General features: G+C 40.1%; 1 protein-coding gene across 3 annotated transcripts in view; it reads right to left on the reverse strand.

Annotated features, from left to right (window-relative positions):
- Nucleotides 1-1,998: 1,998 nt before the first annotated feature.
- Nucleotides 1,999-27,144, reverse strand: part of RASA3 (RAS p21 protein activator 3) — a 254,071-nt gene continuing 228,925 nt past the window's right edge. For all 3 annotated transcript variants that reach the window (XM_037897369.1, XM_037897364.2, XM_037897372.2), the window contains 13 exons: nucleotides 25,698-25,812; nucleotides 24,745-24,819; nucleotides 23,985-24,108; nucleotides 22,694-22,800; nucleotides 21,399-21,476; nucleotides 20,312-20,389; nucleotides 19,671-19,744; nucleotides 15,801-15,907; nucleotides 13,995-14,077; nucleotides 10,089-10,297; nucleotides 6,753-6,856; nucleotides 4,823-5,006; nucleotides 1,999-4,160 (listed from right to left, as the gene is read on the reverse strand). In XM_037897369.1, the coding sequence (XP_037753297.1) occupies nucleotides 4,085-4,160; nucleotides 4,823-5,006; nucleotides 6,753-6,856; nucleotides 10,089-10,297; nucleotides 13,995-14,077; nucleotides 15,801-15,907; nucleotides 19,671-19,744; nucleotides 20,312-20,389; nucleotides 21,399-21,476; nucleotides 22,694-22,800; nucleotides 23,985-24,108; nucleotides 24,745-24,819; nucleotides 25,698-25,812 (1,414 nt within the window). In that variant the 3' untranslated portion in view covers nucleotides 1,999-4,084. The remainder of the gene's footprint in view (nucleotides 4,161-4,822; nucleotides 5,007-6,752; nucleotides 6,857-10,088; nucleotides 10,298-13,994; nucleotides 14,078-15,800; nucleotides 15,908-19,670; nucleotides 19,745-20,311; nucleotides 20,390-21,398; nucleotides 21,477-22,693; nucleotides 22,801-23,984; nucleotides 24,109-24,744; nucleotides 24,820-25,697; nucleotides 25,813-27,144) is intronic.

A 27,144-nucleotide genomic window follows, 5' to 3' on the forward strand; every position in this document is an offset into this window, starting at 1 on the left:
TATTTTTAATCCCAGGCAATTAGGAATGAAAGGAACCCACAGACTTTTCCCATTCATGATGCATTTCTGTCTGAGAATCAGGTTAGTCAAGTGAGTATCTGGGGCCTATACTAAAATCACTACAAGGAGTAGCCAAAAGCTAATTGCTAGTGTTACCAAATTTCTGTGAAGGTTTTGGAAGCTTGGTTTTAATGTGCACCTCTCATCATAATTGGTGCTCTTGCGTAGTTGTTTTGCCGGGAAAATGCAGGTTTGAAGGTTAATATTAGTTCAACACTTAAGCGGTAGTGAGAATCTAGAATAACTTGAGTTCTTTGTTTCCAGGTGTGTCCAACAAGTATACAGTAAGATATGGAGGGCATTATTTGAGGCGAGGGGACCAGAGGAGAAATGCATTTAAAGGACTAGAAAGAACCAAAGTCAAAATCACTGGCTGACATTGTCTCATTTGCATTTGGTTAGAACGCATCCATTGTTTGGCCTAACAGAGTGTTCTAAAATTCAAGGACTCTAGACACTGTCCAGTCTAAGAATTTGTGAGTTGGAAAGGGATGTGAGAAAATTCAAACTTGGAAACTGGAACAAAGGTTTAAATTGCATCCTAAGTTAGCTCTAGGAAAGCAAGAGCTGATCCTTAACTAAAATGTAGATTAGAGCTGGATCTCTGTGGGTCAGGATCAAGGCCTCCTGGAGAGTGTGTTCTACCTGTACAAAACCTGGTGTCTTTCAAGGTGAGGAGATTTTAGAATACCTTAAATATGGAGCTGTATCAGCAACTCTTCAATCTTATTTCAAACTGTTTTACAGCTACTGGCTCTCAGGACACGGGTAGCCCTTGATGGTTTTAATGTTTCAGGACTGGCTGTTTTCCTGGAGCATGAGGTCATTGTGGAGGGAAAGAGAAGGACTCAGAGGAGGGTCTGGGTTAGCTTTGGCCGGCAGAACGAGTTGCATCCTGCCCTTCTGCTCCCTGACCAACCCTTCTACTCTGCATCTTTGTACTAGCAATGTCAGAATGGGCCAGAGGCAGTGCAGGGAGCGCACAGTGGCAGGGACAGCTAGGTGTAGGCATCCTGGCATGGAATAAAGCAACTGAAGCAGGCCAGGAAAGCCAACAGAGAACAGGAAACTATTGGGGACAGGAAGGCCATCTCAGAACAGCATCAAGGGCTACCAGTGTCCGGAGAGGGGGTTTCAGTAGAAGAAAGGCATAGCAAGCTGGGAGTTAACTCTGCACTTGTTCCTCAGTGTACAACCATAAACCAATTCTAAGGGTTATAGTTCGGGGTTAGAGTTCTGCATGCTTGCTGTAAATGTTTGGCTTGTTAATTAAAGAGGATCTGTGAAACAACAGCAATTCCACACTGAAATCAGCTTTGGTTATTGTGGTAAAAATCGCTAGCCAACTTCTCCCTCCACCACAATGGTCCTCTTTCCTGCTTCAGCAACACGGATTGCGGTCTACCTGTTAAACCACAACTCCACCACTCAGCTAGGGAGCGGTTGTTTAAAACTGCTCTTCTTCCAGAAACGGGTTGGGTCCCCATGACAGCCGCTCAGATCTGTTGCAGTGAGGAGTGGTTTCTTGATTATTAGCTGGACTATTGTATGCTTCCAGGCATTATGGCAGATTGTCTTCTACAAAAGCGATGGTTACCAGCTCCTAGTATTCCTACAAAGGCCCACTAGTAGAACTGTGGCGAATGGAGCTCAGCACAGAAAATCGTGCAGTTTATGCTGAATTCATAGAAGCCCTTGAGCGGGTGAACTAACTGCCACTTGGAGAAACTGAACATTCGAAAAAACAATTACTTAACAGACTGAGTAGTTACATTTTTTTTTTTAACATTCACACAGTAATTGGCACAGAATATGTATTATTCACTAAATGCGCTGCTCAGCCCTGTACGCAGATGCTATACTAGCTGACGTGATAGTTACAACCATTATCTCGTCTTTTCATTACATTTGGACTATATTTAGATTAGAAGGACACACTTTTCAGAAATAAAACACTTTTTTTAATTGGCAAGTAGAACACACATTACAGATCATTAGTATTTTATAAACAGAATATTAAGTTATAAATACGGTTAAAATTGCAATTAAATGGCAGCTAACAGCTTGGAGTCCAAAATTCATGTTTTGCAACACTTTTCTATTTCCCCTCCCCCACTCTTCCTGGTGACAATGAGTAATATGACGATCATTTATTGGGATTCTGGTCTACAGCATGTTCACACAGAACAAAGAAATCCCATTCCTAACAACATCACGAATAAACAGAGACTTTCAAACTAGGTCAGCCATGCTCCAAATGCAATGAGGAAACTGTTGAAGATTTATTTGGTAACACTTTAGGAAAAGATACAAATATCTTCACATTAAAAAGCTGAAAGTTTAATATTTTCTGATCCAATTCAACTGAAAAACAATACCCAGTTCTGCTGCACAGAAGCTTATGACCCACAACTTCCATGACATTGCATGGACGTCTGAGCAATCTCAGCCAGATGCTTATTGAAGGAGAGTTATGGCATACAACTAACCAGCACACACACACACGCACACTTTATAGTTAGCAGATTTTTAATTCCCCTCCACATTTGTTGATATTAGTGAGATACATAGTTCATTCTACTTCCTCTACACTCACAACACATTAATACACGTAACAAACTAATGTACTGAAGCTTAAATTACTTTTAGCAAACTTTTATTTACATATTTTTAAAAAGATTTACAAAACTTTCCTGGAAAAGTATAAATCTATATTCCAAAAAACCAAGTGGTGCCAGGATCGCATAGATCTCAGTTTTTAAGCAATATTCAGTAGCAAACCATCTCCAAAGACTATTTGGGACTTGGTATATTTCAGCTGTCAGGCACAGGGCTCTAAGCACTCTCCCGGCTGCAGTGGAAAAGCAGTGCCATTTTTCAAAATCAGAACAAGTTGTTTAACCTCCCCTTAAATTATCAAGTGTTGTTGTAGCCATGTTGGTCCCAGGATATTAGAGAGACAAGGTGGGTGAGGTAATGTCTTTTATTGGACCAACTTCTGTTGGTGAGAGAGCCGACCTTACACAAAGCATTTTTTCAGGTGTGGGAAATGTAAGCTTGAAAAGCTTCTCTCTCTCACCAACAGAATTTGGTCCAATAAAATATATCACCTTCCCCACCTTGTCTCTCTAATCTCCTTAAAATGGCACTTCCAAAATAGCCATTCAAATCCTACGGTGACTAGACTGTACAGCAAACTAATGTCAAGGCTAGACATTTCCTTTCACCTACTCTAATTCATGTTAGTTAATTTCATTACAGAACCAAGATTTCATATTGAAAACAGAAGTCCACTGAAGGTTTTGTAGAAACAACTTTGTATCTCAAAAATATCAAGAGTACCACTCAGATCTGGAGTTCAATTAAAACCTATGCATCTTTTAACAGAAATTATGCTACTATAAAAACAAAAGGCCTGCTCCTCGACCAGCTCTCGATAATACGGGCTACAACGTGGGAGACGACGCTGAAAAAAGAAGGGCTTTTTTACCACTTCCTTTTTTAATGTCGGCATTAACAGCAAAGTGTCGCTAAGCTTTTCCTAAGATAGCATGCGGATGTGTGACATAACATACAGTAACCAGGAACAACCCCCCCCGCAAAAAAAAACAACAGTACAAACAATTCTAGAAAATGCTGCCTTTCAACGGCTCGCTCGGTTTCAGCAATGTAAGGAATTGCCAGAGTGTCAAGATGAAGTCCACACACCTTGATCATTGAACTGATCACTAGATTCCAAGAAACCAAAGCAAATATAAAAACATAAACACACACACACACACAACAGCAGCTGCCTAGAAGGCAGAGTTCAATCATCTGTTGAAAACCAGATGAATAAAGTGCATAGCAACTATCGTAACAGTTCTTGGAGAAAGAACAACACGCTTAGCAAGTCCCAAAGCCTGGAAGCTTGACACTTGTTATCTACATTTTGCTACATGTGGCTTCCCTTGTATTTTAGATTTTAAGCTTGTCGCTTCATTGATTTGACCTGTCAGCACCATCCTGTGATCTCCTTCACACTTTAAATGGAATGTGCTGAGATTTCAGATTGCTGCCGGATGTAACTCTGGAAACTCTTGTCCCCAATAGGATGTTCCCTAAAGAAGGAGGGAAAAAGATGGGAGAACTGTTATATTTATATTGTGTTGCTTGTTGGAATAAAATGTTCTGACACTAGTTATACTGCAACAAAAAAACATAAAAGCAAATATTTACTAGAAGTGAGGTCAGTTAATTTCAGTTATATTCATGTTATAGCTGTGTATTTGAGTTGAACTGGGGGAATTCCTGGGTCTGTTTCAGTGTTTGTTTTTTAATGTCAAGTATACCCAGAGCTTCGAATGGGCACTTTTTTTTTTTGACACTCAGTATAAATCTAAATAAATGGATGTAGCAGACTGACCTAATATTTTCAACTAGCTCTGTACAATATTCAGGGCTAAATAGAGGCATCTTCTGATATTTAGCTGACATTTTATGGGCATGTATTCCTTTTTTTTTTTTTCATAATAATCTTGCTACAGTTTCCACTTTTCATACATTTTTGTCTTCAAATACTTTTTACCACTGTCTCTATCTTGTCAAAAGAAAGCATTTTACAAATTATTTATAAACCGTTCAAAGTACAGTCAAACTAAGCCTACGTTAACATCTTACACCAGCTGCATTTGTAGGGTTTTTCCTACTCTATTGTTTTGAAAACCAGAACGTAACCCGATCAAATTCTGTTTTACGGAGCTATTGAACAAACGATACTTACTGGCTTCCATATTTTGTCTTCTTGAATTTGTCCCTCTTATACTGAGCATGTTCCTGTTCTAAAGTTCCAACACCTTCTATGATCTGCTTTAGTGTTTTATAAGTCTCCTTTGGGTCATCAATGATAAATGTTGAGTACTCTTCTTGTTCTGGCCCATCATATACAGATTTGCTGCCACAGGCCTCTATGAAAGCAAATTAAAAAAAAGTAGGACAGGCACACTGTAAAAAATAGTTTAATTGGGGTCACACACACCACCCAGCGTCACTTTGCTGATAATCAGAAACTAAAGCTGGTCTTGCATTAGAAGTAAGTACTATTGATTAAGAAGCAAGATGCATTCATCTAGGTTCCCAAGAGGCAATTAGAAGTCTGAGTGTGAACGTTCAAGAGAAGCTTAACTATAACAATTACAAATCGTATCGCCATCAATGACATTCTACAGAAGTGCTGCCAAAAGGATCAAGCTGAAGTAAAGCAGAGCCTCAATAACATCTGCCCAAAATGAGAACGTTGTACAAATGTGAGCTGTTACAACACTCACTACACTTTCTGTGCTACAAGTAGTTGTTTTGGCCAAGTGACTACGACACTGGAAAATATCTGTTTCTTGCTTATATTAACGTATCAAATGCCTCATAGCATGGTCTACTTTCGTGTTACAATGGGGCATACCAGAGGTGGGGGAGAGGGAATATTTTAATCTCTTTCTGTATTTCACTGGTTTTCTAGGTTTTCTTCTGTTTCCATCTCAGTTTCCCAGTTACCGCTCCTTGCTGAGCTGCCTAGGCCAGAAGCAGGGTCTTCTCTCAAATGCTGAAACAAGATGCTGCTTCTGGAAGTGATGATTCAAAAATGGAGGGGAGATAGGCAGAGATCGGCAGCTCAGAAGTGGTAGGAAATCTTAAGGTTATAAGTGCATGGTGGCCAGAAATGGATTAAAGTACTTTGCAAGTTGCATGTCTGACACCTCTGGCTTACATCATGTTATAAAATAAAGTACTATTTAAAGTTGAGCACTGTAGTTAAGGCTTCTCTGCTACTCCATCTACTGAATTATGATCGAAAGTTTGGCACATTGTAATGCAGAATATTTTTCTGGCTTGCCCAGCAGCACTAGCTCTTTAGGCTTTTCCTTTCATTACTTTTATCCCTCACTGTACATCCCCTCCTAGACACTTGAAAAGCAAAACTGGGCTGGAAAATACTCATTACTTATATATACATGGAGTCAGATATATCCAAAACAGCCAGTGTGGTAAACTGTTTGGATTCAGCATGCTCCGGGGAATCGAGTCAGAGAAATATGCACATGGCTTCTGGTAACACAAAATCATATTCCACTGAAAACTCAACTTGGCTGCTTCTTCCTTACAAGATCAATAAAATTCTAGTTAGTGCACACTCTAATTTGCCAATTCAGAGCATGCAAACTATGCTCTATGCCTAAACTATATTAGGGTTCTGGGGCTAAGACTATATTTCAAACAACTGTTTCACATGCAAAGAATTTTTTGTGTATCTTCCACTGTGTACCAAAAATAAGTCACAAAACCTTTCAATGCAGCAGTAAAAAGTTAAATGATGATCACAGTGTTGTGCAAATGTGTATCTGCACAGTTGGTCTCGAGCAGGGGTTCTCAAAACTGGGGATTGGGGCCCCTCAGGGGGTCGCGAGGTTATTACATGGAAGGTCGCGAGCTGTCAGCCTCCACCCTAAACCCTGCTTTGCATCCAGCATTTATAATGGTTTTAAATATAAAAAAAGCGTTTTTAATTTATAAGGGGGGGTCGCACTCAGAGGCTTGCTATGTGAAAGGGGTCGCCAGGACAAATGTGTGAGAACCACTGTGCTAGAGGTATCGGGAGCATAAAATTAAGTTATTTTCTCATTTCTAGAAGTGGTGAAAAGACACTTCTTCATACACACCTTGCATTTTCTCCAATTTAGGCATATACAAGTTGAAAAGGGAGTAGATGCGTTCAGTTTCTCTATCTCCATCTATGTCTAGTTGTATATTTGCAGGGAGGCCTCTGTAAAACATAAAAAAGGGAAGCAGTGATAGTACCATGCTATATCAGACTGGTTTAAAAAAAAATCTCTTTTACAGCACGAGAGCAACACTGCAGACCTAATATCATGAATATGGGAGTGTGAATCGTTTTCATATTTATATGCAGGCATTAAAAGCAAGGTGTTGCTAAGCTTTTCTTAATCCTGCAGGTGTGTGGCATACTGCACAGTAACACTACAAACCTAACATACTGGGGGCAGAAGTTTGTATCGTTTTCTTCTTTAAAAGTGAGTATTCAAGAAAGGGTGCTAGACTGAATGTCCTGGATCCTGAAGCTGTCTGTTTTTCCACAGATCAGGTCAGGGTGATGACAGTTCAAACTACCCCCCACACTGACTATCCAACATGTCTAAACTTTAACTCAGAAAAGAAGATTCTTTACAAATACTTAGACACTTTGGGGATTAATGAATGTGGTCTAGGCAGACAGATACAGTGAGAAGATAGCTAAGTCTCTGGCTATTCAATTCTTGACCTCGGAAGGTATGTCTACACTGCACACTAAGTTTGGGCTCCGGCTCACATGTGAATCCAAGCCCCCATTCCGTCCACACAGGGTACATCTACACTCTAACAAAAGACCTGTGGCAAGGCTGGCCCAAGTCAGCTGATTCAGGCATGCAAGGCTAAAAATGGCAGTTTAGACGTTCAGGCTGGAGCCCCGGCTCTGAAATGCTGCGAAGGGGATGGGGCTCAGAGTCTGGGCCCCAGCCCGAGTCCGAACGTTTATGCTGCAATTTTTAGCCCCACAGCCTGAACCATGTGAGCCAAAGTCAATTGACCAAGGCTCTGAGACCTGGTGCTGATGGTTTTTATTGTAGTGTAGACGTACCCACAGAAACAGTCTGAGTCAGGTCACCAAGCACTCAGGACCCAGGCCCGAGGTCTCTGCTAGCTGCCTGGATTCAAGCCCTGTCATTTTGCTGTGTGGAGACAGCTCGAGCCACAGACCCGACTCAGAAAGTCTGCATAATGCAGCGTGGACACAATAGCATGGTTGAGACACCTGGGTCCAGCAGTTATAAGCCCAGGTTTACAATGCAGTTTGAACACTCAAGCAGGGGCTTCAAAATACTGAGTCCCCCGGCCCAGGTCCCACAGATCTGGATTTACAATGCAGGTTTACAATGCAGGTTACCAACAACCTGGCTATTGGTTTTTGTGAGGACAACAGCTGTTCTCCAGGGACTGGAGTGAGACCAACAACTCATTTCACGCAGGGTGCTAAAGACCCTACAAATAATACGCCACTGTTTTTTGTTAGTCTAGATGTAGAAAGCTGTTGTCTACAGTTTAACATACAAGCAAGGAACGGAAAGCCGTCCTTGTGAGCTGTAGGCAGTTTTAGGAGCTTAAGATTTTGCTCTCACGTACTATGGTTTTGAATTTTATCCTGTACTAGACTTACTAATGTAGGGGTGGGCAAACTACGGCCCACGGGCTGGATCTGGCCCCTCAGGGCTTTGGATCTGGCGGGTGGGATTGCCCCCCGTGGTGCTGCAGGCCCTACGCCGCTCTCAGAAGTGGCTGGCACCACGTCCCTGTGGGCGTGGGGTGGGGGGGGAGGGCTCCATGCATTGCCCTTGGCTCTAGGCACCGCTCCCTGCAGCTTCCAATGGCTGGGAATGGGGAACTGCGGCCACTGGGAGCTTAGGAGGAGGTACCTGGAGGTGTGGCAAGGGCAGCGCGTGGAGTCCTGTGTCCCTCCTCCCCCAGGGGCCACGCAGAGACATGGTTCCGGCCACTTCCCAGAGTGGTGCAGTGTGGGGCCAGGGCAGGCAGGCAGAGAGCCTGCCCTGGCCCCGGTGCGCTCCGCTGCCACCCTGGAGCCGCTTTAGGTAAGCAGCGCCAGGCTGGAGCCCAAACCCTTCCTGCACCCCGTAGCGTGGCGAGACTCACTCCTGCATGGCGCCTCCTGCTGGCTGTCCTGGGAATTAGCTTGCCGAGCCCGGAACATCCTCTGCAGGCCAATGACTCGCCTTCCGCTGGCCCCTGTGTCCCTCCCGGACCCCAGTGCCCCTCTACGCCAGGGTTCTGCCCTCCATAGTAACCCCGCGGTTCTGGGTCTCCCCACCCTGGGGAACCCTCAACCCTCTATCCCCACCTCGCCTCAGTCTATGGCTACTGCCAGTCACCATCTAACCCCCGCTCACTGGGGCAGACTGCAGTGTACAAGGCGGGGGATTTAAACTGGCTGTCTTTGCCTACCCTTGGGCTGCCCCTTTGCAACCCTAGTACCTGCTTGGCCTTTAGCAAGGCCGCAGCCTGGGGCTTTTCCAGGCGGGCACTTCCCAGCTCCCTTGCCCTACTCCCCAGCACTGCTCCACTCAGGAACCTTGCTCAGTACCCAGGCAGCCAGGCCCTTCCCCATCTATAGCTAGAGAGAGGCTCTCTCCTAGCTTCTGCCTAGCAGTCCCTTTACAGGGCCAGCTGTGGCCTGACTGGGGCATGGCCCCAGCTGAGGCTGTTTCCCCAATCAGCCTAGCAATTGGCTCCCCCGGGGCAGCCTTTTTCCTAGGCTGCTTTAAGCCCTTTCAGGGCTGGAGTGGGTAACCACCCTGCTACAACCCCGCCCCCAACTCCCTGCCCGCACCTCGCACCCCTCCTGCAGCCCAACTCCCTGCCCTGAGCCCCCTGCTGCACCCTGCACCCCTCCTAAACCCCAACCCCCTGCCCTGAGCTCCCTCCTGCAGTCCACACCCCTCCTGCACCCCTGCCCTGAGCCCCTTCCTGTACTCCACACCCCTCCTCTACCCCAACCCCCTTCCCTGAGCCCCCTCATACACCCCGGATGCCTCCTCTGCCCCAACCCCTTGCCCTGAGCCCGTTCCTGCACACCGCACCCCCTCCCACACCCCACACTCCAATCCCCTGCCCCGGTCCTGCGTACAATTTCCCCACCCAGATGTGGCCCTTGGCCCAAAAAATTTGCAAACCCCTGTACTAGTGTCTCATGTACTAAGAAGAGAGAGCAGTTTAACCAGGGTCTGAAGATGCCAGTTGCGCTAGGTATGAGAAGAAGATTGGGATGACAACACGACGGACCTAAGATGACAGTTTGTTGTCTAGAACCAGAGGTGCCCAGGCAGCTTGCACCTCTTCACAAATACTACCTATTGGGAGGCCACACTGCACATACTTAACATGCCCCTGGCAGAATTTAAAACAAGCAGTGTCCTACCGACCCTTACCCAGTGCAGGGCGTACAGCCAGGAGTATTATCTGCGGTGGCCTTGCAGCACAGCCAGTGTCCATTAAGGTATGCGGAAGGGTGGTAGACTGTGAGGCGTTTCTTGTTGCACTGGCTAACTTTAGTAAGTATGTCAATCCAGTCCTTGGCCTCGACACAGTTATTTGCCTGGATATACAGGACTCTCTCAGGCTGAATCACTTGGAACATCTGAAAACAAGGAAATAATCCACAGACTGAACCACCAATTTAATTAACACTGGAGTCAATTGAAAAGAATACAAAGTAAAGGAGGGAGTCTTAATAGCATAAACCTCTACATTAGAAGGTACAGTCTGATCAGTGGATTATTAAAGGAAACAGGACAATGTGTCAGACCAAAAGATGCATCTAAAAGCAGCAAGAAATCCTATTAAACACAAACGGATCTGTAAACTGAAACAATCACTATTTCTTTAAAAATAAAACCTAACGCTTTGTGCAACATGTTAATCCTGCTCCTACAGAATACAATTTATAAACAACTGAGATTAATATGCTTACTGAGGAACACACCCTTACAGGGATCACTCAGCGTCAGAGATACAATTTTAGTAATGTTGCAGCTTCAAGTTTTGGAAGCTGACAGAGAAAGCAAATGCTGGGCTGAAAGGAAACGCTATCTGTAGGGGGAAGGGGAAGAATCGAGTTTGCAATCAGCCGCCATGCCTATTTTGCTTTAACTGACACACAATTAACCTCTTAGCACTTATTTTGTTTTGATTTTCTTTCCCTTTTATAACCACCTGCACACACTAAATATAACCACTTATACCACTAATAAAGTAACAGAAGCGCAGGCTTCCTTGTGAATATACAGGGGTGTGTTAGTGGCTCAAATTATTAAAATGTTTGTGTCATGTTAATGCTTAGGCACTCCAAATCACGATTGGGATTCCATTTTGTAGATGCTGTCTGAACATTTATGAACACACAGTCCCTACCCCAAATAGCTTGCAATCAAAGAAATCACAACCACTATCAATCGTTTTCCATGCTCTTCCTTCCTCTTGAAAAGGTAACATTTCAAACATAATTCCTTTGCCAGATAAACTGATATCTGAAAATCTGTTGGGGATTACTGAGGTTAAAGTTAATGAGATAACAGCAAATACTGGAAAAGCAAAATCAAGTACTTGAAGTTCATATAACTTTTCTAAATATTTAGCATTCACTGGTTTTCTTTCCCCTTTCATGTTTAAATAAGTCCCCCCAAAATTAAAATCTGCACATTACTGTTTGTATATGGCTTTGGATATGGCTAAATATTATTTCCCATAAGACTGTGTCCTCAGGGTTCTCAATTTTTTTGGTATAAACTCACCTTTCTGAATTACAAACACAGAGATCATTGTCCCAGATTGTATACTGACTGGAGAAGGGATAGGAAACAGTATTTTAAAGATTTCAGAGTAGCAGCCGTGTTAGTCTGTATTCGCAAAAAGTAAAGGAGTACTTGTGGCACTTTAGAGACTAACAAATTTATTTGAGCATAAGCTTTCGTGAGCTACAGCTCACTTCATCGGATGCATGCAGTGGAAAATACAGTGAGGAGATTTATATACATAGAGAACATGAAACAATGGGTGTTACCATACACACTGTAACGAGAGGAAGCTCACTTCAATACATGGTATCAGTTCAGTCTCTGCTCCCTTTACTATACTTTAAGGTTTGTATTCTTGGAAACGGGGAATATCCCCTTCTATTTCACAAGCGAACTTCTTGATTTAAATGGAATTTTCACCGAAAGAAAAAGGGAAAGGAAGGCTGCAGTTGGCATTTTTTCTTGTGTTCAGTATTTTTTTTTATTGATACCAGACACCAAATAAGAAGGTCTGAACTTCACCACAATACTGCTGTAGCAATTATTAGTGTGATCAGCTGGGCAAGGGCAAGTGTGGACAAAATACAGTATCCTGTTTAAAAACTTCCCAGGAGAAAAAGGGCTAATTTGAGGTGAGATGGGAATTGCAAAGTCTAGAGCATACAGTTCAGCCCCTGTTTAACACAGAGCTGTAGGAAAGTGCATTTTAACACGCTGCTTAGTGTAGTGGAGCTCCGTATGTTACAACAAAGGAACAGATTTATAAGGGATATGTGGTTGTGTAATGGGATACCATTATAAGTGACCTAATGTATGGAAACTGTTACTGAGAAGCCAACAGTTAAGCCAAGAATTTCAAGTAGTTGCAAGACCTGTTCAGGCTCAAAAAACACCAGACAACAGCATTTGTTCTTAAAGCAATGTTCTGCAAAAGACCAGAACGTTACTTGTAAAACAACTCTCTGCCTAAGGATCCGGAGGACTTCTTGAAAGAAGAGACAGACAGACTGGCTGGGCGTACTGTGCCCCTACGTGGTGCTGGCATCTACCACACATTATGACACTCATTAGGAATGATGAAAATGGGATTTGGTGCAAGATGACAAGATGATGAACACAGATGCCAAGAAAATATTTATAATAGACGTCTTTAAATATACTTTGCATGAGTATGGAGAATTCACATCAGCTGCATCGGCAGCAAGGTTTTAGAATTCTGCCCATATCATTGTATTCTATTTCTAATTCTAAGAGGAACAGAAATTCTCTGATATTGAAAATAATCCAGCAGAAAGCCTTATTGGCTGGTGAGGTGGGCAGTAGCATATTCTACCATTTCCGAAGAGACCTGGGGAAATTTTATCTTGAAATATGTTCAGAGATCTGCATTTCCCATGCAAAAAGGAATGCTTGACTTCAAAGCACGGTTCTATTCTGTAAACTACGTAAATGTTGCATCTTTTGTTTTTTATTCAACAAATACTTAAGTTAACTATGCAGTGAGGAGGTATCCTAAGAAACAGCGAGCTACAGCCTACTGCATCTTGTTACAGACAAACAGAGCAGTGCCACAGTTATCACATTACAGACAAACAGAGAAATGCCACTGAGTTGAGCATAGGGTCTCACTTTGCTCAGCCAATCAGTAAAAACACTATCACAAGTCTGGTATCTAGTCTAAGCCTGAACATTACCCACCCTGGTCCTCAGAGCCCATGTAATTTAGGAAGTGGAAGGATCACATGATATAGAAGCTGGAAGTCACAACAATTTATGAATAAATACCTATTTTAGATAATGTTTAGAGACAGAGAAAAACACACAATTCATTTTATAAGACCTCTCAGATCTGTACAGTTGGAATCGTACCACCTATGGTAGCTGATTTTAGATTTAAATTCATACATTTCTAAAAACAGTTTCTGTATAATAGATAGTATATACCAAATACATAAAAACATGCTCTGGTACTCCACTCTTGAGAAATGCAGCCATCCTGCACACATGCCCACAGAACTATTATACCACACTATCAAGCTCATATGGTATAAAGGTTATATTGGCAAATATCTGGGACCACATCTCTCATTCCCATATATTCTATACTAGATATATACAAGCTATGTCATTATTCTATGAAGATATGCTAGCTGATAGAGTATTGCAAGAGAATGTGCTCCGTTGTAAATGTAAGGAGTTAATTCATTCCCGAGGGTCAGACCTAGAGCTGATGGGAAGGGCAGAGACTCGGTTGTCTTACCTGTGTCCAGCTATCTAGGTCCCAGACAGCTGATCAGCAGTGAGCGGGCAGTACTAAGTGTGTGCTGCAGGTAACTAAATCCGGATACCGCTGACAAGGCCACATGAAAAATCTCAATGGACTTCACTTTCGGACACCCATGCTACTAGATACAGAACAAGCAGCTGTGGCTGTAAGTCTTCCAGTGGAAATCCAACACGAGTTACAAAAAGGAAAGAGGAGATTTGGTGGGGGTGGGGACCAAGACACATCCAACTAACAGTTGAAGATGACCTACTTACATTTTTCATTTTAAAGGACTCCTCCTCCAATTTCTCCACTGCCAGAATGTTTTCTATCGGAATGCTACACAGTGGGTGATCACCTGCAATAAACAATTGCAAGCTAAAGCTGCATAACTGTTCAAGTGTCACTTCGCCCTCTGCTCTTATTAAAAGCCATGCTCTGATTTCTGTGAAGGAAGAGTTCAATGTGACTGCAAGAACGCTTGTGTTACTGACATGCTGTCAAAGTCTCAATATTACCTTAATTTCATTTCTGCCTTGAGCTGCAAAATGTGCCACCACCAAACCGCTTCAAAAATCACCTATTCAGGCAGTGACTGGAAAATTGCAGACAGAATATTTTCCCTCAAGAGGCAGGTGAAAAAAAAAAAGGGGGGAATCCTTCCTGTCGGCGCAGGCGATTAAGGATGGTGGGCATGATTTAGTGGAATCTCCTTCCTTAGAAGATTTTAAGGTTAGGCTTGACAAAGCCCTGGCTGGGATGATTTAGTTGGGGATTGGTCCTGCTTTGAGCAGGGGATTGGACTAGATGACCTCCTGAGGTCCCTTCCAACCCTGATAGTCTATGACTCTATGATGCAGACTTCATGGTTGAGAGAGTTAAGTGATCTAATAGTGAATGGAATCTGCAAGCGCTCCCTCAGCAAAAGCACACAACAGAAGGAATAGTTGTTATTCTCTACTGAATAAAAAAATCCAATCTAGTTGGAAACTCCTGAAATAATCTTTATAATCTTAATCTAATATTAAGGATTTTACTTATGAACAAATGTTTGAAAGTTCAAAGCATGTACTCAAACCCCAGTGTGCTTCTGTTAATAGTGCAAATGCTACAAAATTAATGAAAACCACTAGAGAGAGAGTCTATTTCTGGAATCCAATTGATAAGTGATAACAAATGCAAGAATAAGAAAATTAATTAATTCAATAAAAGATGGGCATGTATGTGCCTGAGAATAATGAGACAATTAATAAAAATCAGCAATACTTCAGCAGTTCCATGTAAGTGGTAATTTTGATATTAATTACTTTAAAACAGTTAATTTTACCCACCTGATGTAACCACACAGTGAAATATCAAGCACTGAAAAGTGAGGCAATTCCAGAAGTTGCAGACGGATTTCCTCTACAAGACTAACTCGGCACGATGCCCACAGGAAGTATTTTCTCTGTTTTTCATTTGAAATGTGGGCGCTAATGTGTTATTTATTGTTGTTAATGTGTACCATAAAATGGGCAGTTACAACTTCATCTCCCTGGAACTGCCTCACTTTTGAGTGCTTAATACAGTATTCCAAACCTTAACAATAAATTAACGCTAGGATATCAATTTGTGGGATTTGGCATTGTCCCATTCAAACCCAAACTCCAGCTTAAGGTTATTACAGCCGTGTTCTGCCTTCTCAGCCCGTATGATAAACAAGTGTGAATGCACACACAGTGTATGTTAATTACTGATAGGGTACTGTAGAGATTTAGTCCATAAACACACTCCAATAAGCATGTGGTTTAATTCATATCAAAGCATTCCAATTCCACCCAAACGCTCTGAAATGATTAGTACAAAGAATACACAGAAAGAAAAAGAAAAAAATCCATGTGCTTTTAAAAAACATCCCTCTCTCCTCTCAGATACTTTTTCTATGTATTGTATTTTCTGCAGTTATAGATTTACAGAAATTAGGTTTTTATTGTAAAGTACATTACCAAGGAGCTCCCTCTGTTCTCTTACACAGTTCTGTATGCTTAACCCATTGTTTTATTAGTGAAAAGTTAGAAAACAGAAAGGCAAACCTTTGTTACCTTTGCTTTTCTGATAGGTAAATTCATGGTTAGTCAGGCGAAACCATCTCTTCTTGAAGTTTTTCATACCAAATCGTTTTCTTCCTTGTGCTCTTTTGATCATAAACCTATTGTAAACGGGAAAGCATTGTTACATTAATGCACTCAATAACAATCGCGAATTGTCAAACTCCAAACGAACACACTGAATACTTTATAATCCTAGGTTCCTGCCTAGACTACAACTTAACCAGTTGAAAGTCTAGCGAGAGATGTTACCCTGCAACTATACTAGGAAAACAGAGGAACTTAGCTAGTATGTATTTGCTACGCTTAACCTAACTCTACCACTTTTCCCAATCAAGACAGAGTCTAAGAGGCTTAGATGATTTTCAACACCTAAAAGAGATGTACAAAACCTCTTTAGTACAAGAACTGTCTTATGTGATTTAATCACTCATACACTATAAATAATATAAAATGTTGAATGTTGTGGAACTCCATTTTCAACTAACAAAGTAATGCTGCAGTTAGAAAATACAGATTTTTATCCCAACATAAACTAGCCTGTTAAAAGCTAGTAATTTTGAGTTTTTCATTTACTGATTTGTTGTTTGTATGCTCAGGTAGCAATCAATTTACTAAGAACTATATTATATCTACTATATGTCTAAGCACTAAATTAACCCACAATTTCAAGGTAACATAGGAAAATATGATACTGATTTCATTATGCTCTGTACAACCTTTAATGAAGAAATTATATATATATATATATAGAGAGAGAGAGAGAGAGAGAGAAAGTATGCATGCCAGAGATGGAAAGCTATTTTACACAGTGTACGAGTGGATTCATATGTACAGTATACTGTACTGGATAATATAACAAAATCATTAAAAACTACTTGCTATCAAAGCTATATTTATCAGACACAAAGGTAGTATACAGCACAATGAACACACACAACATAGAGAAGTAACAGGGAGTGGCTTAATGCAAGGAAGGACTTCACTACATGTGTTTTCACTAGCAGGGGAGCCAGAATACTTTGAATAACAAACACCATAGTTCCAATTTCTGATAGAACATCCTTAGTCACAAACAATTAGAATGTGTTAGACAGACTAGGAACCTAATAAAAGCCTCCTTCTCCAAAGCATTCCAACCTGAATGCACTCATGCCACTCTGTTTAGTATTGTGCTGTATTGTTCCCGCAGTGCATTTAGACTGTAAATGTCTTGGAGCAGAGGCTTGTTTTATGCTTGGCACACCCCATTCACTGTACTGTAGGCACTTACAGAATTATATAACTATTATGGTGGTTAAAATCTGTCCATTCCCAGAAGGTTTGGATAGTAACAGTCACTTCTCAGTCTTTGTTCCTAGAGCATTTGAGAAAGACAATGGAGCTGTCTGTCTGACAGTGGGTCAAGCCCTCCTAATGTCAACCAAGCTGATGGATCCCTTCAGGTTTTGAAGTTAGGCAAATCTCAGAACGAGAGTGGCTGCCTAAGAAAACAGGGCTCGGCAGTCTGAGGAACACACTCTCCATTAAGTCCTTCTTTTTGCCAGGCAGACATCCTTAAAGGTGACCTGCACATACCCAGGGTGTTTTGAAAATAAACTCCCTTTTAGATGTGTGCACTCAGTACCCCGGAGTTAAAAGCACATTTCTGATTACATTCCCTCCTGTTATTTAAAAACTACGCATTGAATCAGACACTGTCTCTCTCTCTTTTTATGGAAGATCCTGCCTTTGATATTAGAATAGGAGAAGTGTGGAAGCCCGTAAGCTACCTACAGTAATTTAAAACAAAAACAGTATGTCATGCTTTCATTACCTGGGTAGGCAGGCAGAAAGTATTTCAAGGCCAGTTTAAAGTATTTCCTTGTTTCTAAAATCCATGTAACATTTGAGGAATTGGCTGAACAAATGCTCAAGACACATGAAGGAAAAACATTATCAAAGTTAATTGGCTGACGAGACTTTTTATTCCTCCTCTTTGTGGTTTAAATGAGGATCTATTTCAGTTTTGCTTGGCCACGTCAGTGTGAATGCCCTTCGAGCACGAGTATGCAAGGAGAAATTACTTTCAGTTCTCTTCCTTTTGGAAAGAGCCCAACAGCTATTGGTTGAGCAGCGATGGCATGCTTGGTGCCGGCAAAGCACAGGCCAGCAGCTAACCCACTCATCTCGGGAACTAGATGGTCAATCAAAAGTGCACACTCTGCAGGGTGAGTTACAGATGCTCTTTATACAGAAAGAAAAAAGATTAAAATTAAATTAAATTAAAAAAGCAGAGCAAAGGCGTATAGAAAACCCACTCAACAGCCAGACAATTGCTCTGGAAAAATAATCAGATTGATGGTTGTGAGATAATTTGCCTTTTTTAATGATAAGGCATGACAATTACGAGATAAGGCGGGGGACCTAGCCATCTGCAGCCCACTCTTTAACCTTGAAAACAATTTATTTGTATGTTGCTGAAACAGTGCATAGAAGATGTATGCTGACATCTTAATCACTCGCAATGAGGTTTATTTAAACATTAAATAAACTTCAGCAGGCTTGAAGCCTCTGCCTACAGATAAAAAGTACTTTACCATTTTCAGCATCTTTTTAAAAAAAAATAGGCACCGTTGAGATGTATGTGACAAATTCTCTCTGTTGGTTTTACATTGGCATTTCAGCGTTATTAAACAGAGAAAACATCCTTCCCAAATTTAAGTCAGAAATGTCTGTTGCTATGAAGGAAGGACACACTGTCAGCAGGTAGCTTCGGCAAAGCACCAGCTGTCCCTACCATCTTACCTGCACGAACTATTACCATCAACTTTCTTTACTGTTAGTTTAAGAGTCCTTATAACAGCAGCCAGCAGGCCGAGCAAGAAAAGACAGAAAAAAATCAGACAAGAGCAAAAGAAAGACAGAGGCAGAAAAGTCATGTTTAAGAGTCAGAGAGGAAAAGTTACAAATTATACATTTATTTTCAAAAAGCAAAAGAATGATAATGCACAGAATTAAAACAGACATGCCTACTTCTGGGGACTCTATCACAGAAGTTAGGTGAACTGTACCAGCTAAATAGAGGGGATGTTCATACTTTCACAGGTAAAAGTTGTCAGCATTTTCAATGTAAACCTAATATTATTTAGTGATTTATAAAATCTGTTGTGAAAATTTACTCTAGGCTGCAACTTAGCATACTAAGCTCAGGAGAAATTCTCAAAAAGGTTTTATTTTCAGAAGAAACTCTCTAGCTGCCTATACACTGTACTTAGGTGCTTTTACAGAATCATTTTTAAAGTGAAAAATGCCAGCAATTAGTCCATATGACAACTAGTGTGTGGAAAGTGTCTTAAGAAGCAGAGATACTGAGATTTGAAGTTGTTCCACTGTACATGCATATTAAACATTTTTCTACAAAAATTAGTTAAGATTATCAGCACCTGGATTTTACAGCACAACAGCAATGGCAAAACCCATCAGAAGGCTTTGCCCACTCCCCAGTGTCATGATTAAAGTATTGAGTGTCTGTCTACGGAATAGAATTTTGCAGCTGTTGTTAGTTTGAGTCACAACCTTAACCTTCTTTTAACAAAGGGGCAGTTTAACTTAACTTTGCATTAATTGTGGTAATTAAATTCTATAGGCTTTTTTTTTAAACAAAAATTCGAGAACACATGTGAAATTAAAGCGTTTAGATCAAATGAAAGGATGTTAAAATAAGCTAGCAGCCACAGTGGATAAAGACAGCAATGCAACATTTTTCTACCTTTATATTTTTCCTCGTAACATATGAATATAGTGGGGAGGAAGGATAGCTGCCTTACAATGGTACTAAAACACACAGAGATACAAGAAATTCTACTATGAACACATTCTTACCCTTCTTTAAGCAGTATGGGTTGCTCTATACTCTTGTGATCTCTCCTTCCAGAGGATGAAATCAAATCTAAGAACTTAAGAGGGACAAAGCATACGGATAAAATATGGGTACAACAGAAGCCAAATTAAAATGTTTATATTTACATATTACTGTAGTACAAGACAATGCTCTAACAATATTTGAAAAAAGAATACAGCAAACAATTAGGGAATTTGGGAAGGTTTTCTGGATGGTACATTAAGAACAGCTCAAATGTAACAGTGCCCCTAAGTACAAAAGGTAGACATCCCCACTTTTCATCTCCTCTTCATGCTCCTTTTCCTTTATTACTCAACCTCCTTCATTTAGTCTTGGACCAGACTGTTCTCAGTGAAGGCTTGCAGGATAACATGGAATGTGTATATGCATTAAAATCTGACCCAATGTTCCGTAAGTGTTATTTAAGAAGTGTGGTTTCCAACAAATGCTATGGAATTTTATGTGCACTGTATTCACTGCATATTTCTTGAGTACTACTGATACTGAATCTGTTTTTTCTTGAGAGTGTTTGGTGTTGTGTAAATATTACACAACTTATATGACTCTAAACATCAGCTTCAATAAGTATAATATGTATTTGATGCATTGCCTTGTTACTTACATTTTTTACTGCATCTGCATATTTCTGCTCATTAAAATAGTCATAAAAAGTGGCCATGTAAGATTCCTTGAAGTTGGCCTGAAATGCAAACAACCAACCAATATTTGTGTGTCTTCCAATACAACTTATACATAAAATCTTAACATCAACAGACTCAGAAAATAAGTTTCCCTGCTCAAACCACCACTACTTTCCCTATTTGCAAAAAAGAGAAAGAAATCAAAGCTACTTTCAGGTTGTTTGGCTGTAATACGGAATATATCAAGAAAGCTCTCAGACTAAAATAATTTCTAAAATAAATGTGGGTTAGCAGAATGCATTCCAAATCTTCAATTCAATAGAATTACTATAACATTCTGTAAAAGTTTCAAGCTATTTTTTAAAAGTCATGCTCCCAAAACAATCTGACAAAAATAATAAGAGACAAGGAACTGAATGGGCTCAAGAGATTTGTAAATGGGATACAGGCTCACTCACAGGTTGCTGGTGTGAATCCAGACCAGGTCAGCAGTGGCCTCATGTTATCATCTGATAACTGTTTGGTGGCCTACTGGCTCAAATTATTCTCATTTCAAATTTCTAGCAGACATCAAAAAGCCACAATCAGCTATCATCACTAATTGGCTGAAAGCTCAAATGGCATGAGAAGCGTACTATCCCTCACCATTAGAGGTGGTTCCTCCAGATCTAGATCAGGCTTTAAATACTTTGCTGAGGCAGCATAGAAAATACCACAAGGCTGCTACCATGTGTATAAGGTCAGTACTTCCTTCTCCAGGTGCTGGCACCTTTCAATGTGGCATTTTTTCAAAAAGACTTCACTAAAAGCCCCAGAGCCCCAAGACCATGTCACACTTTACTAAAAATGTAGTTCAAATAAGAAAACATTTGCCATCAATTAGCAAGCAGGTTATAAATTCAGTTACTCTAGCATTGCTTACCACTGACTGATTTGCATATGGTACTACATAGCCATGCCAAACATTTAATCACAATAATAAAGCGACAATCGGCTTTTAAAAAGGAAATAAAGAGCAACATTTTGCCAACATAACCCACAAAATAAGACATAAAACAAAACACTTACAGATTTAGATTTTGATAAGCTGCCCAATGTTTGTATGGTCTTAGAGATAAGTGTCAAAGTTCTAGAGGTCTGAGGATCCTATGAAGGGGGAGAACAATGGTGTTACATATTCCTGATGTTTAAATCACAGGACAGAGCACTACACACATTTGCTGTCTCTATTTCACTCAGACCAACAATCAATGTAAAATTTTAAAAACTCACAAACTTTATAGAAAGAAAGCTACTGCCTTAAGAAGCATGACAGACTTTGTAATGAGTACCTTCCTGCCTTTGCTTCTAAAGAGCAAACAAGAAAGAATCCTTGCTTCATTTTTTAAGTGAATGCTTGAAGACTATTTTCTATACTAATATTTAAAGGTTTAGGTTTTGGGCAACACATTTACTATTCAAAGGATCTCAAAGGGTTTTGAAGTAATGAATCCAATTAAAATGGAGCAGCTACCACAGTTGCTAGAATAGTTTGCAGTTCCTTTGACTTACTGTAGAACCTGTTTACTTAAGAGAGGAAATTTGACCAAGAGGCCACAGTAATATTCAACCCATTAAAAAATTATGCTGTACCCTTTTTAGTGGAATCTTTAACAACTTATTCCTCAAAGTCACCTCTGACCACCAGAAGGCACTTTTTATCCCAGGGAAGAGTATCTGGACCATTTTTTAAAATTCACTTATTTAGAAATGGGAGAACATTTTAACATGTAAACAAAATCTGTTTAATTTTTAAGGCAATTAATATGTTTTTAACAAAGTTATTGCAGCTGAAATCCCTGTTACTGCATATAACTTTGTACAAGAAAAGAATGAGGCGATACAATTCCGGTTTATGTAACACTTCACAGCATGCTGGGCCCCATATGTAGAGTTCTTACAGTAGGTAATTCCACAACCAATCTTCTCTTTGATAGCACTGAGCACTAGCAAAGAACACAAGCTTGTATGAAACTGTTGACCAGTAGGGGGGAGGCTCATGAGTGTTTGAGACAGAACTTTCATAGGAGCTGGACCTAGATTACAGAACTCCCTCCCTGAGAGAGAGGAATGAGAATTACCACTGGGCTCAATTTCAAAACTAAATGTAAAATTCACTTCAGCTTATCGAGGGGGGAAGTCTAAGTTCTTCACAAACACAGCCACCTAACACATCTGCTTGCTAACACAAAAAGCAGACAAGAACTATCAAGCTATTTCTCCTCTGTGTTGAGAAAATAGATTTAAAAAAAAACACTTGGTAGGCACTCATACTATGGTGATGGGGCCACATATGAACCTAGATAGATCAATACTGTACTTACTGGGTGGTGTGGTGTAAGTTGAAAGAGATTTGGAGAAAGAATTGCAGGAGCAAAGAATCTCAGGAAAATGAAACTGCTTACAGCTGTATACCGTACATCTGGGTCACCTGTAACAAGAGAAACCATTCTACTCATTATCCCAACAAACAATACTTTAAAGAGCATCTTCAGTACTAGTAAAACTGTCAGAATACCTTCTGATAGTTAATTCAGCCCTGTGCTGGAGGTTCACATATTCCCGAGTTATGGGCAAATGAGATAATGGAGGTCATTTGGAGCCAAATATTAGCTATTGATAAAGTAATGAAAATATCCAGGTGAGAGCTAGCCCCATTAAAACAGAACACAACTGTGTAGAGAGCTCCACAAAGTCTCATTGTGCAGGAAATGCTTAGTTTGTATATCAGATTTTGGTACTCAACTGGAACATATGACTCATTTACACGGATTATAAAAAGGAGACTGATTCTCACCATTTATCTCGAGCATCTAGCACAAAGGGGCCCTGATTTGTTAGGGCCCCCAGGCGCTATTGTAAAAGAAGTAACGAATAGTAATTATAACAATAATTATTATAAATTGAATGGATAAGGAACACAATATGGCGATCAATGGCATTTCATTTTGAGATTTTCTGTTCTCAAAGTGACTATAAAATGGCACCCTCTTACTCAACTGATCTGCTCCTTGTGTGTATGAAGAGTCAGATCTGCTTACTTTAGTGACAAAAAATTGATTTTTGATTGGTTGGGGCTTTTTTAAATTGCTTTTTACTCTGGCAGAGGCAACGCAGCTAAGAAGTGAGACAGATTCTACGTACTCTTGTGTATCTGCAACAAATTTTACTAAGTTCTACTCAGTGGTAGCTACGCAAAGCCACTGAAGGCAATGGCCTTGCATAGGTGTCAATAATTTATAATTTGGTTTTTATTACAGGCTAATGCCTGGGTTGAAAAAACCTGAGATTTGATAATGAGTTTGCAGGCCAGCTGTGTTAAAAAAAAAATCTCTATACTTGTAAACTGAGCATATTTGATCTGAAATCATCGATACATAAATTTGAACCCCCTCAATGCCATTTCTATCATGTCACTTTCAGAGTAGAGTAGAACAAATTTTAAGGAAGAGCTGAGGTAAACACAGTATAGATAAACACTTCACAGATAGCTTCGAATCTGAAATATACTTTTAACCTCTACACCTGTAACTCTGATAATGTAAACTGGTAGATAATAAAACTTATATACTTCAAAATGATTTAACATACAAGAAGTTACATACAGCAACTCACCTTGAAAACGTTTGGCAGCTGACTCTCTCAGTGAAAAGAAAATATCGCACATCACTGTGGGACAGCTCACCCCAGATTTCGTTATGACAGTAAAAATGCGGTCAACAAACTGCCTCAGATTTTCCTGAAACATTTAGCAATATGTTAAAATTTATTTTTGTTTTGTTTTAAATGCACCATTTCTCTTCGATGGAAAACAGGGCTACTACACTTTCTACAATGTACATCTACAGTAGATTATATTTGCAATAAATTGTAAGATATAAAAAAGCCACAGTTCCAGATTCAATGGATACCCTACTCTGCGGTGAGGTGTATTTCTAAGCACAAAGCTGAAAGCACAGTGTCTTTTTCCACTCTCACACACACACAAAATTGGACCTCATTCCGAAAAGCACATTATTTCTTCTACAAAACCATTTTCTACGCCCTCTTTGGAAAAATTGGCTAAGGAGTCCTCATTTCTATTATACTGGATATTTACGCAGTCGATTGAAAACAAGTCCTATTCTTCCTTGCCTATTTTACATTTAATAGACAACATCACATTTCAGTACTATGCTATATAACTAAACATGAAGCTGATGTAAAAAAAAAAAAAAAATCACACACATTTCTACGAGGTTAAGGCTTCCAGTGGCTACTAACATATGAAAGCTTAATTTACACCACCAAATGAGGTTCAGGAACCTCAGTAAGGGAAACAAAATACTCAATATAATTAGAGATTTTGTTTTCAGTTGCAAATCTGATTGCATACCCTGTTATTTTCCAGGTTTTCACCATCTTTTAACTTCACAGGATCAATTTCACAAGGTTTATGGAGCTGGCAGATCTAGAAAGAACATGTTGAAGAATTAGTACACTGGCATATCTTCAGGTGGAAGAAGTCTTAAAATAAAGGATTTAGGCTGCTAGCTTTCTTGGGTAACGTATTTTGTCTTCTGGCAAGACATCACGCATCAGCTCGTCAAGATTTTGAATTTTGCCAAAATGTTACATTCTATTTTTCGGCAATATCCTGCATCTACAAGGATGAAGTTTTCACCAGGTTCTCCCAAACAAGATCATCATTTCAGAAAACTTTTCTTGTTCCAAAGAGATAGTATTGTAAAACTATTCTTAGGGAAAATAGTATTTCCTGATGAGACATCATAGTAATTGTTTTGGTACAATAGTGCTGAATCACTTAAAGGAAATCTGTGGTCTGAAATTGTTGCTCAATTATAGTTCTGGAAGGGGGAAAAAAAAAAAGAAGAGCCATACTGGACTGGAGAGATAATAAAGCATCATCACATTGCTCGCTGTCACATATGCAGTTATTTAGGAATAATCATATTCATTTAAAGCGACAGGATGAAATGTGTAATTTATGGCCAATGTTTTCTGCTGTACACAGTTTTTATTTTCTTAGGCTTTTATTTTGTTTTTTAACCATTTTCCAGAACCTAAATGACTTATTTTAAAAGACAAGAGGATTATTTTAGACACAGTTCACATGGACACTTTTTATTTTTCTTTAATGAAAGTCCACTGTTCATGAATTGGTGACTCAATGGGTAATGAGTACCACATGGCTTTTCTTGTAAAAACAAGCTCTTGACATTAGTCCTGCAAAGCAATCTTAAGGGGCAAGACATCAGCAATATCTGCTCCTAGAAGGCTCGTTAGGTTGAACTTTTACCAAAACAAGTGCTCTGAATCTGCTCTTACCTCATCTATAATTGGCTTTAGTGTAACCTGAAGATAATGCATCCCTGCCAGTTTCATGGTCTCATCAATGCACTTGGAAGTTAATGAATTTCCTCTGAAAATGGTGTTGGGGTCTCTGGAAGGGAACAATTTTCTATAATTTAGTCTTTTGTAATAAATCACTAACATGTGGAAATGAAAGCAGCAAGTGAAAGCGATGAAAAGCTGTTTTTGAATGCACACACGAATATTCCCCTTGATCCCTGCCTAAGGGCTGCCATGAAATGCATTGTATAAGGTTTGGTGCATTTCCAGCTTATCACAGAAAAAATAGTCATCAACATAAGGTTGTTAGAAGGTCTGAGAATTTTCAGGGGTTCTTCATAATTTTTATTACAGTAGTGCACAGGAGTTCCACTACACTGAGCACTGCACAAACACATGCTGAGACATAGACCCTGCCGCAAGGAGCTTACAACCTAATGGAAAAACTGTGAAAAATGTCTGTGCTTTCATGCACTACTGCCCAGCATGAACTTGGGAGGCAGCCATTTCAGTCTCATGACTATATTGGGCACTGGATTCCATCTGCTAACTACTCTTACAAAAGGCATATTTGGGGTGATTAATAAGATTGTATGACCCAAGTGACCTTTTGTGGCTGAACTACAGTACCATGCCTGATGGAATACTGTATGTTATGCAATACACAGGTCCCAATCCTGCAAACAGAACCGTGCGAGTGGACCCTTGAGCCTACACAGCCCCACATTTGCTTCAGTGGGGAGCCGCCTGCACAATTCTCTTTGCAGGACTGGGGACATAAAAAGCTGCAGATGAGTAGCTGTAGCATTTATTAACCTTATATTTGCATGATTACAGCCTGTAGGTTTGTGAATGACCTCCAGAAATGTGCATTTTTACATATTTTCAAATCAATCTTACTCAGAAACATGCCACATTATTATGGCACACTTCCTAGGTGTGGCATAGCATTGCTCTCTTAAGACAATATTAATGAAGATAAAAATAACTATCTTTAGAATGTCATTCTCACTCCTTCTCCTGTGTGGCTTTCTCACATGTCTCCTGCTTTTGCATCATCCACTGATATGCTGTTTTTAATGATGATATACAGCTTGGCCAGCAAGAGTTAAATCATGTATGAAGGAAACCCACAAAGGCCACTCCCAAACCGGAGTACAACTTGCAGGGCCCTTTTGCTCAACTGTTTTTTCAATGTTGGTATGCTGGCCCTATAAAAGGAAGCATGCACACAGAAACTGAAATAGTCTTTTTAAAAAAAAAAAAAATAGACCAGTTAACAAGTGTATGCACACATACTGGTTCTTAATTTTGCAAACAGCCATTAACTTCTACATCAGATTTGCAATCTGTTGTTCACTGGGCTCCTTTTTTGCACCCACAAGTTAAAGTATACAAATAATTTCAGGTTCATTTTGCATCC

The sequence above is a fragment of the Chelonia mydas genome, chromosome 1 (genome assembly GCF_015237465.2).
Source record: "Chelonia mydas isolate rCheMyd1 chromosome 1, rCheMyd1.pri.v2, whole genome shotgun sequence".
Taxonomy (NCBI): domain Eukaryota; kingdom Metazoa; phylum Chordata; order Testudines; family Cheloniidae; genus Chelonia; species Chelonia mydas.